Here is a 12130-nt window from a genome sequence, read left to right as displayed (position 1 = left end):
TATTGACTTTCTCTGAAATGTTTATTACATATGTTGGATTAAAAACTGTTAATTTTCCAATAAATAATAATTATTATTTAACCTTTATCAGTATGTGATAAAGGAAAAGAACTATACCACTACAGTTCCTTCCAAAAAAAAACAAGAATTACAGATTCGTTTTTTACGCAGGGAGAGAACTGCCAGTCTATTTGGGAGTCAGTTTCTTACCAATAACAAGAATTATTTATTCGTTTTTTTATTAAACTTAATTAAATGTTAGTTTACATTAAATTAAATATTTAATATTCAGATATATTATTGTCTAGATCAGAAGTTCTCAAACTTTTTTGTGTCGTAGACCCCTTTCCATATTTTTCGATTTTGAGTAGACCCCCCATTCTTACCTGTTATTGGTTTTTTGTATATTTCCAACTGTATTAAAGTTTAGTGTTAAAAACAACAAGATGACCACTGTCGTAGACCCCTTGCAGTTTGTCATAGACCCCTGGGAGTCGATATAGACCACTTTGGTAATTGTAAAGTTTAGTGTTAAAAACATAAAGTAAAAACCACAAGATGACGACTGTCGTAGACCCCTTGCAGTTTGTCATAGACCCCTGGGGGTCGATATAGACCACTTTGGTATTTGTAAAGTTTAGTGTTAAAAACAAAGTAAAAACCACAAGATGACCGCTGTCGTAGACCCCTTGCAGTTTGTCATAGACCCCTGGGGGTCGATATAGACCACTTTGGTATTTGTAAAGTTTAGTGTTAAAAACATAAAGTAAAAACCACAAGATGACCGCTGTCGTAGACCCCTTGCAGTTTGTCATAGACCCCTGGGGGTCGATATAGACCACTTTGGTAATTATTGATCTAGATACGTCAGAGTAGAACATCTGTGGTATGCCTATATTTAGGAGTTTATTTACCTATAGCCTATATTTAGGAGTTTATTGCGACGTAAAAATTATTATCCTCGTATTGATTATTGGAACGGTGTAGGTTGTTAGGTAAGCAGAACGACAAATATTGAGTAATATAACGAATGAATTGATTGCTACATTACTAATTATACACAATTTAAATTGTATTATACTCTTTTAAATTTAACGCAGTCATTATTTATACGTATAATTAGTAAAAATCATGGCGGTTGAAACACTGCCGAAATATGGATACTCAATAAATATAAAACGTGGTAAGATCCCGTGATTTTACTAATTAAACGTTTAAATTGTATTAATCTATGCATATAAATAAAATTGGAGTGTCTTTTTGAAGTAACTGTTTTTTAGTACATGCATATGAATATAAATACGGTACCTACATACACCAAAACAACATTTGTTACAATTTTTGTTTGTTCAGGCTAATCTCTGAAATGGCTGGACCTATTTTGACGGGACTTTTATTGGCAGGTAGCTGATGTAATAAGGAGTAACTTAGGCCACTTTTATTGAGTAAAAACCTTTTTTTAGAAAAATAAAGTTAAATTCCACGCGGACGAAGTCGCATGTAGAGCTAGTATTTAATATATTATTTGTGTTATTGAACAGATTGACAGAGAAGCAGTAATGAGGGATATGTAACTCATTAAATCTTAAATCTTGCATACTTGAATGTTTAATAATAAAAATTATATCTTAAGACAATTCACACAACGCCATCTAATCTCAAGATCAGCAGAGCTTGTGTTGTGAGTACTAGAGAACATAAGTACCTTGATATTTTTTTGTAAATACATCGGATATACCTGATACAAACAATCATACACCAGACCAAATGTTTGTACCGTGCGAATCGAACCCCGCGACCTTTAGAAGTAAGGCGGCTAAACTGCCACATCATCAACGTCGTCAAGGCATATTTATGACTGTGAGTATCATGTGATAGATATGTATACCGAGTGTTCCTTACGGGAAGACGTATATATCCTTCCCTAACTTCCGTAACCTAACGTCTAATTAGCTATACAGTGTCCTTGACACTCGTATAAGATTCTCGTTTTAATTCAATTACCCTTCATTGCGTCTGGTTACGAGTCTACAATGTAGAATGTTTATTAATTCGTAAGTGACTATGTTATTTTCGAACTGATACTGGCAGAGATCACTGAGGTAACAAGTATACGTAAAATCATGAAATGCACAAAATGTGGTGGTACATATGCATAGTATGTGGTGTTCAAACAACTATATATGTACCACCACATTATGTCTATTAGTTTCTCACATTTTATCATCTCTGACATGCAACAGGCAATTAAACAGACATTACTTGTATGTCAACATTGGGAACCTAGATTATCTATACATATAAATAAAATTGGAGTGTCTATTTGTAATATTGAAATAACCGTTTTTGACTACATGCATATGATACGGTACATACACCAAAATAACATTTTTTCCAATTTTCGTCTGTCTGTCTGTCTGTTTATTCCGGCTAATCTCTGGAATGGCTGGCAGGTAGCTGATGTAATAAGGAGTAACTTAGGCTACTTTTTAGAAAAATAATTTATTTTAGAAAAAATAAAGACAAAATTGGAGTCGTGGAGTATCAACATTTAAAGAACACGATGGAAGATCGCGGAAAGTAGTTAAACATGTGTTCAGTCTTTCATATTTATTTATTTTTTAGTATATTTCATATTATAAAAAGTAATAAAGCTACATACGAAATATAGTATCACCTACAAGATTTTCTATTTATGCAAATATTTTTTTTGTTTATTTCCCTAGCGTATTTATTTTATGATAATTATTAAGAGGTAATGAACAAATATACACACAATCGTCCACGTTTATAAAATCAGTAATGATAAGGATTAATCAATTTGTACACGTTACTAATACGCTGTCACAACACAATGGCGATAAAGAAATTTGATATTTAGAATTATATAATTTTACGATAAAATTGTACCTACACAAATATATGAGTAATATTGTATTTGCATGTCTAATGTCTAATAACATGACGACATCTATAATCTAATAGATATATATAGATAGTAACGGCTTAGAAGGTAGAATGATATAGTTAATTATATCCTATATCCTCTATATCCTATCCTATATCCTCTATGGGTATCCTATGAAATGAAATAATTTATTTGCGAATTACAGTACAGTAGTACAGTACATATGATGTTACTTGAATTATTTATTTTTAGGCTGTTGATTACATATAATGAGTACATATATGACATTAAAAGTTTGTGAACTAAAATAAAATATTCGTAATTTTTTAAAGTACAGCGATGAATTTGTTTGTTTTGGGTTAGATTATGATTTTTTTTTTTCTTTATCACGGTCACTATTCCACGTGGACGCAGACGCAGGATTACCTAGTTACCCATAAACAAAGTGCCTCACATATTGCTCTTTCTGAGGCATAAGGTGTCAGGACTCGTAATGAAATTTCATTAAAGATGACAGATCGTAATCATAACACACATATAACAAGGACATTATCTCATTACGATAACATTTCACTGAACAAACACATAGTCTAACGAACAAAGAAGCGCATTCTTGCTGCTTCCAAGACCTAGTTACTAAAACACATGTGTTTGTTTGCAAGTTCGCTAAATTTAGTTTGCTGGGACTCGTCTCAGGCGGCGACACTCGTTTACGATTGTTTATTGTTTCAATGTTATCCACAAATAATGTTTTTGATACCATTTCATTTCTGTTCCGACGACGACCTCGATGGTCTAGCGGTTTAGTACACCGCTTTACTTCTGATGGTCGCGGGTTTGATTCCTCGTACGGCACAAACATTGGTATTCATGATTGATTGTTTTTATTGATCTGGGTGTTTTCTATGTATATTGTGGTATATTGTGTAAGTACTTAATTATGAGTTGTCTAGTACCCATAACGCAAGCTCTGTTTACCGTGGGACTAGATGGCGCTGTGTTTTTTGTTATTATTATTATTTTTGTTGACTTTCTGTTTTTGCGTCCTTATGTTCTTGGATCTCTAAAATATTCTAAATAATATATAAGTAAAGCGAAAACTTTGTACCCCTTTTTATGAAAATTAGACGGAGTAGTAGGAATTCTCGCAAACTTATAGCTTATATAAAGAAGTGCAGAATGTAATTTTTTTTTTATGCACAAATAGTATATTAAATGAATAAAAACATCTATGTACTCTTTTTAATTATTACTAAAAGCTGAATCGACTGTTTAGGTTTTAGTTTTTTTAGTCAACTAGCGATCTACCTAGCATTGATACGCGTATATATCTATATCTATATATATATATAGATATATATACGTATGTATATGATGAAAATTGTATAATGCATGTACTACATATAAACCTATAATATAATTAGAACATTATTTAATTTATTGAATTTTAAATGCTTTTTATCTTAAATATTAGACATTTCATCATTATATTGTTAGTTGCACATGTGTTAATAGCTATGCCTCAATGTTAGGTTGACTGGTAGAGATCTCTTTTAGAGATAAGTCCACCTTTACTCACTCTGTATATATTTAAGTTTACTACTGTATTTAAAAGTGCAATCTATACATATAAATAAAATTTGAGTGTCTGTTTGTAATATTGAAATAACCGGTTTTTACTACATACATGCATATGTCAATTTTTGTCTGTCCGTCTCTCTCTGTCTGTTTGATCCTTTTATTGGCAGGTAGCTGATGTAATAAGTAGTAACTTAGGCTATTTTTTTTTAGAAAAATAAAGTTAAATTCCACGCGGAAGTCGCGGGTACAGATAGTAATGAATAAAGCATGAACCTTCCGCAAGAAATTCTTGAAATAATATTGAATACCATTGCGTAGTTTAGAAGTAATCGCGGGGAAAATAAACGAAAAGAACGACTTTACACTAGGTATAGAAAAGTGTAGACTGAATGGAAAAAAATGATGGAAAAACACAAATTACGTATTCAGTATGTTAAGCATTTGTGTATTTGTTAAGTATTTGAAAAAATTAAGAATACATCTCAGAATCAATATATACACGGCATTATTCACATTTACAAGTAAACCCTATGGTGATCAGGTTGTACCCGCCGTCGTCACGTCACTGCTTGTATTGAATATGTATTTTCAGTTAATCTATTAGTTTTACTTGTGAAATTCCATGTTGAGTCATTATTTCATCGTTCTAGCTTGAGATATGACGAGTTTCCATACAAACTTTCATTGCCTATTGTCTTTTACCGCCTTGGGGGTAATATTTTTACAAACAAACATATTTTTCAGGCTTCTAGCTTTAAAAATGATGATGTTTCCGTACAACCTTTAATCTAGGGGATTCAACCCTTTTTCGCATTAAAACCAGTTTCACAGTAACCCATACCCTTTCTCAGGGTCTGGCTCAGAGGTTTCAAATAACATTTTTTACAATTTTTGTCTGTCTCTCTGTTTGTTCTGGCTAATCTCTGAAACGGCTGACTCGATTTTGACGGGACTTTTCTTGACAGGTAGCTGATATAATAAGAAGTGACTTAGGCTACTTTTATTTTAGAAAAATAAAGTTAAATTCCACTCGGACAAATTCGCGGGTACAGCTAGTCTAAATATATATAACTCAAAGGTGACTGACGTAGTGATCTATCAACGCACAGACCAAACCACTGGACGGATAGGGCTGAAATTTGGATTGCAGGTAGATGTTATAACGTAGGCATCCGCTAAGAAATGATTTTTATAAATTCCACCCCTAAGGGGATAAATTAACGCGAGCGAAGCCGCGGGCAAAAGCTAGTATAATATAAAACTGTTTATACTTTATCATAAAACATAACGGCATAAGTATAGGAAATATTATACTGGGCATTGTTTTCTTATTGTTATTATTTATTTCATAATCATGTACCGAGGCATTCAATGACAAATACCAAATGTATGTTGCATACATTCATACGAAGACGATGAACTTGGCCGTCTTTATGATATACTATACAATATTCTATATAAAATTCTCGTGTCGTAGTTACCATACTCCTCAGAAACGGCTTGATCGAGTTTTATGAAATTTTACACGCATATTCAGTAGGTCTGAGAATCGGCTACTATCTATTTTTCGTACCCTTAAGTGATAAGGGTTGTCCACCCCAACATTTTATTTATAATTTTTTTGGTAATTTTTTTTTTTAAATAATGGGGCATTAAAATACATACTACCGTAAGTTTTCACCCTTTGATAGAATGTATTAAAATTAGAAGAAGGTAATAAAAACGATTTTAATTTATATAGCAAAACAACGTTTGTTATACATATATATAACTCGAAGGTGACTGACGTAGTGATCTATCAAGGCCCAAACTACTAGACGGATCGGACTGAAATTTGCCATGCAGGTAGATATTATGACGCAGGCATCCGCTAAGAAAGGATTTTGATTAATTCTACCCCCAAAGGGATAAAATAGGGGATGAAAGCTTATATGAAATTTTGACAATTTGTCACCGATCGGGCTGAGACTTTGCATGCATAAAGCTACTATGACGTAGGCATCCCCTAAGAAAGGATTTTGATAAATTCCACCCCTAAGGGGATAAATTAACGCGAGCGAAGCCGCGGGCAAAAGTTAATATTATAAAGAGGTAACATTTATGGGTGTGGACGATCCGGGTTATATCCGGAACTATTGATGCAATTTTGAATATTCTTATATTGTTGCATCATCTTATCATAGTACATTTATAAATATACCACCCCGGCTTTGCCCGGTTGTACATGTATTATATATATAAACCTTCGTCTAGAATCTATAAAAAAAAACCGCTTCAAAATATTAAAGATAAATACATAGGGACGGACAGACTTTATTTTATACTATATAATTATATATTAGGCTATATATGTTAGAGTTCACATCAATAGTAATCGTGAATAACTGTTGATGACAATTGTAGTAAAAATCCGATATTTTAAAAAGATGTTAAAAGAAGGTAGTTCGTGTTTAGTACTAATGAGGTACCCAATGTGAAGATTATTACAAATATTGTAAATAGCGCCATCTAGTATTTAAAGTCGTCATCATTAATTAGTGCTACTTACACATGTAACATCACGCTATGATAATTAGGAGCGAAGCTGCAAGTTGAAGAAACTGGTAGAATGTAAGGCAGACGAAGTTGCGCTGGTCCTAATAACTAAATTGTTATACTATTTTATTGTAATATTTGAGTATAAAAATTTCATGAATTTGTTATTAATTATTGTCGCGACATTTGTTACAAATATTACTGTAAAATTTGCCGAAAATATAAAGCAAAACGGTCCTTATTATTGACAATAATTTTGCCTTAACTTATATTTCATTGATTTAATTTTTGTATATTTTGTTTCAGGTTGTAGAAGGCCACAGAAATGTTTATAGACGAAAATGAGACGTGAGTACCATATTTTTCTCATTTTTGACTGACATAGAAATTTCTGACTGACTCTCCGGTTAGGGAAACACTGATAACACGCCAAAAATAACTCCCAGAGACTGCGGTAGGTTTGCCCCATGTGACAATATGCGGAAAGGGATCGATGGACTGTTTTGGTGCTCTAAATGAACAAATCACATAATTATAATGGTATAATTTAATGGAGCTGTACTACGGTAAGATAACAAATGAAATGTATCTAAAACATGACTTATAAAAAGACCAGTTCTAAAAATATAAATTTAAAAATAATAAAAATTAGAATAGTATAGAATAGAAAATCATTTATTCAAATACACTTAATTTAAGCACTTTTGAATAGTCAACATTTTTTTTAAATCTACCGCTTATTTGGAAAGCTGTCTCATCACAAGAAGAATAAGCAAGAAACTTGTGTGTTGCTCTTTTAAACAATCCTTGTAAGTTCACATTTTACAAGTCGAAACGTGTGAATACAAACTACCAACCAGCACTAATTTATTTAGGCTCATATATAAAAACACAATAAGATTAAATCAGTAATTCAAGAGTTCGCGGAGGTATGTTGCCAACAGTTGTAGTATCTACAAGTAATAGGTCCTGAAGGATTTTAATTATATTAATATAATATTATTTACAATAATAATACTGGTGAAACCAGGACCCTTTCATATTTCGCACACTAATTAAAAAAATTCAAAATATCTTTACTCATGTAGGTCTATTACAGACTCTTATGATATGTCAAATCTACCGTCAGTTCGGAATGATTTCCAGATGAGAAGAACTGACAAGATACTGACAAGATACTCAAGAACTCATATTCTTTTCAAATTAATATTGTTTATTTTTACAAAATGCAGCTTAATTTTTAAATTCAAACTTGAGGGAATAGAGTGACCTCCAGTATATGCTATTGCAAAAGCAATAGATTATAATTTAATAATTTATATAGAGAGACAGTGCAGATGGCATATTTTTAATTATGCATAAAGTACATTAAATCAACAAAACAACATTACACTGACTCCCTATTTTCCTCCCCAGGGCGGGCAGACCTCCATGGGGGTTTTATCCTAATAATAATAATAATAATTATCCATCCTCATTCATAATTTATACTGTCATTGTTTGGTGATTTTTACCCGCAATGATCAGTCTATTGCCCCATCTATGGGAGATATATAATATATATATATATATAAAATAATAATAATAATAATCTCAGGACAATTCACACAGCGCCATCTAGACCCAAGTTAAGCTAGCTAAAGCTTGTGTTATGGGTACTAGACAACTGATACAAATACATAGATAATTTTTTTTTTCGTAAATACATACATATTATACATAGAAAATACCCAGACCGATACAAACAATCATACTCATGAATACAAATGTTTGTGCCGTGCGAGGAATCGAACCCGCGACCATCGGACGGAAAGCGCTGTGCTAGACCGCTAGACCACCGAGGTCGTCAAAGGAATATATTAATCACACGAGAATTAACCGGAACTATAACTTACTCATACGTAATCAATCAGTATTAAAACAATTCCGCGGTCCACATCAGTAGTACAGATAATGTTTACTACATTTTTAATAACACTGATAGTATTTATTATGCATATATATAAATAACAATTACCTGTTGATGTTTCCACTGGTACAATGTTATTGCCCAGATTAGATAATCACTTTATGACAATTAATCAACGTTTCTACACGGATCTTGGCGGGTAAACAAGTAGGTACAGAGTAATGTAACTTTTATTGTACCAATAAATAGTTTGGGACATTTCATAATAGTAGAGCGGTCACGTGGTCGTATAATAATAATGATAATTACTCTGTATAATTTATGCTGCGGCATCAAATCCCAAGCTAAGCAAAAATTGTACAGTGCGAGGAATCGAACGAGCAACCGTCGGAAGTAAAGAGGTATGCTTGTAGGGCAGGCTTCATCTCGTTAGTAGAGCGACATATTTCGCCCTGCTCCATTGTGGATGCGTGAAGGCGTGTGTTGTATCCAAAACACACACGCCTCCGGTCCCTTTAGTTGGGGCACTACTTACCTCAAGACAAACACCCTGACCCAATGGGTCAGTTATGGCGGAGTTTTGTATCCCCACGCCTCTAGGTCGGACTCTTCTTCTGCGGCGGATTAGTAGAGCGGAAAGATCAGACTCTCCCTCTCTCTACGCTGTCTGCTTCCGTAAGATAACAACCTAGCAGAAGGAGCCTACAGTTACCCGCAACCTTAGTGTGTGGTCGCTTCACCTAGGTGAAGGAGGCAGATAGCTGCAGGGAGTGCACACTATGTTTGCCCATTTGCATAGCTAGTACTGTCCCTGAGTACACTAAAACAAGTAATAATTAGAAGAAATGTGTGAATCTAATAATAGTTACAATTCCTAACAGTCTCCTCCCCTTATTCTACTATATTATATTCACAAATATACCTTTTATTTATCCTGTATTTGATTATATCTAATGAGACGTGTGTTCACGACAAATACCAGCGTGGGTGACACATCAAATATACGTAGAAAGAAATGATCCGTATCTTATTAAAATTTGTCCGAGTCATATATTCTTAGCGGCAATTATATCATATTTTACCTGTTGTAACACTTGTAAGCTATTGATAAGTCTTATCAGTCACCGGTCGCCGATAAATCAACTTATATTATCGAGATTAATTTGACAATGTTTAGTTGCGCGTTGACGGTTTACGAGTGAAGTTGTTGAGTGGATATTTATTACTTACCTGATATTTTAATATTGTTTTTGTGCAAAATGTTTATCGAAACGTGAGTAATTTTTTTTATTATTTATTATACAAATGTATGAATAAAATAATTCATTAGAGTGTATAGAACATACAATTGAAGAGTTGTATACACTACAATAATGTATTTGTAAAATTATTGCTTAATATTAAATTTTTGGTAAGTAAAATTTTTAAGTTGAAATTTTTGGAGTAACATTTTTGTAGGATTATTGGTATTGAATGTCCGTATGGTATTCAAAACATGCGGTTTGCATTAGCTTGCTCAATTGCAATGCTAATTTTAATTGTGTATGTATTATAAAGTATTTATATATTTTCATACAACATATGGTGACTGTGTAATGTTGCAATGTGTCATTTCTTCTTCGATTCTTTCTTCTAAGATTTCGTATGACTAAGCAAATAAACGAAGTACAAATATATAGTTAAACGAAAGTCCTAAACATTCCACTAACATTCCGACTAAATAGAAATAGAAATAATCTTTATTCAAATAAACTTATTATAAGCATTTTCGAATTGGCAATTATATTTTCTATTCTACCACTCATTCGGAAAGCAGACTAGTTACAAGAATGAGCACTAAATTAACATGTTTGTTCTTTTAAATCAATATTGTTCTGCATATGTAATGCATTTAGGATTTTGTGTGAATACAAACTGCCGTGTAGTAATATTGACAAAAGTAAACAAAATAATAGACACTTGAGTAGCAATATAAATTAGTCATAGTTAACAGAGCAGACCAGTTCCTTGAAGCGTTTACGAGTATAATGATTAGGTACTGTAATTATAAATTTAATATGTAGGCATTTATAATTCTTTTTTTTCACAGTCTAAGGGCTCTAAAAATCAAGAAAATATTCTTTTTAATATTATTATATAACTAGTATTTACATAACCTAATTGTACAACTAAGAACTAAAATAAAAAGCATAAAAAAAAAAAATAGAATATGATAACTAAAATATATTATTAAAAGTGGTCCCATTAGGCAACGTTCCGAAGATACTGGCAGCGTTCCCTCTTTGAATAGCTAGACTAATTCTTTGTCCAAGGTAGCTGCCAGCTCTTCGGTCTTCTGTGATGTCGACTAACCTTTTCGTTATTTCTTTGAAGAGTCTTATAGCGCTAGGACCCCACGGACCAAGGGTCTCGACACCGAATGGAACAAATTCATATTCGGAGCCTAGACCCCTGTATTTACATATTTTGGCTTTTTCAGCCGCTTCACATGCCGCACCAGCTCTGTTGTTGGTTCCAGGTTCCATTCTTTTTGGTAGATTGCCACACAAAACTAAACTAGTAATTATTTACATTTTGTGAAGTCAATATAAGAAACGAGTGTTTGTTTTTTCTCAATTGAAAAGAATAAGAGTTGAGTCTTGAGCTTGTAAGCTTGTCAGTTTATCTCAGCTTGAAATCATTCCGAACTGACGGTAGATTTGACATATTGTAAGAGTCTGTAATAGATCTACATGAATAAAGATATTTTGAGTTGAATAAATCTAGATTGTAAAAGTGACCGGAGAAAATAAAGCCATTATAAAGTGGTAAAATACATGTTTATTGAAAACAATATTATTTTTATACCACTACACCAGCTACATCCGCTTTTGAGCATTGAGCACGGAGCTCAGCAGTGGAAGGATCATGGCTTGTCATGATTATAATTATTATCATTAATTATTATAATCCATGGATATAAAATTATCGTATTTTATTACGCAATATATATTTAATCATGCGTTATTTTCTTGCATTATCAATTGTATATCGTATATATTTTTCGTGTCCTATACAAATATGTACAGGTTTTTTTGTGTTTTATACCTTTTGACGGTCAATGTTTAAGCACCAATATTTCGGTAACTTTTTCTTGTTTGCAAACTGATATGACTGTGGTCTAAAGACATGATTTTTACGACTTACTAAAGTTTTGT

The 12130-nt window shown here is 32.6% G+C and overlaps 1 protein-coding gene across 1 annotated transcript in view; it reads left to right on the top strand.

The window, feature by feature from the left end:
* The window catches only part of LOC131851676 (long-chain-fatty-acid--CoA ligase 4), a 76883-nt gene that overhangs the window by 37697 nt on the left and 27056 nt on the right, over positions 1-12130 (top strand). The window contains exon 2 of the mRNA XM_059202207.1: positions 7331-7372. Coding sequence (XP_059058190.1) covers positions 7350-7372 — 23 coding nt within the window. The 5' untranslated portion in view covers positions 7331-7349. The remainder of the gene's footprint in view (positions 1-7330; positions 7373-12130) is intronic.

The sequence above is a fragment of the Achroia grisella genome, unplaced genomic scaffold (genome assembly GCF_030625045.1).
Source record: "Achroia grisella isolate CSIRO2021 unplaced genomic scaffold, CSIRO_AGI_Agris_v1 utg794, whole genome shotgun sequence".
NCBI lineage: Eukaryota > Metazoa > Arthropoda > Insecta > Lepidoptera > Pyralidae > Achroia > Achroia grisella.
Note: the sequence above shows the minus strand (reverse complement) of the source record. Positions and strands in the feature narration are given on the sequence as shown.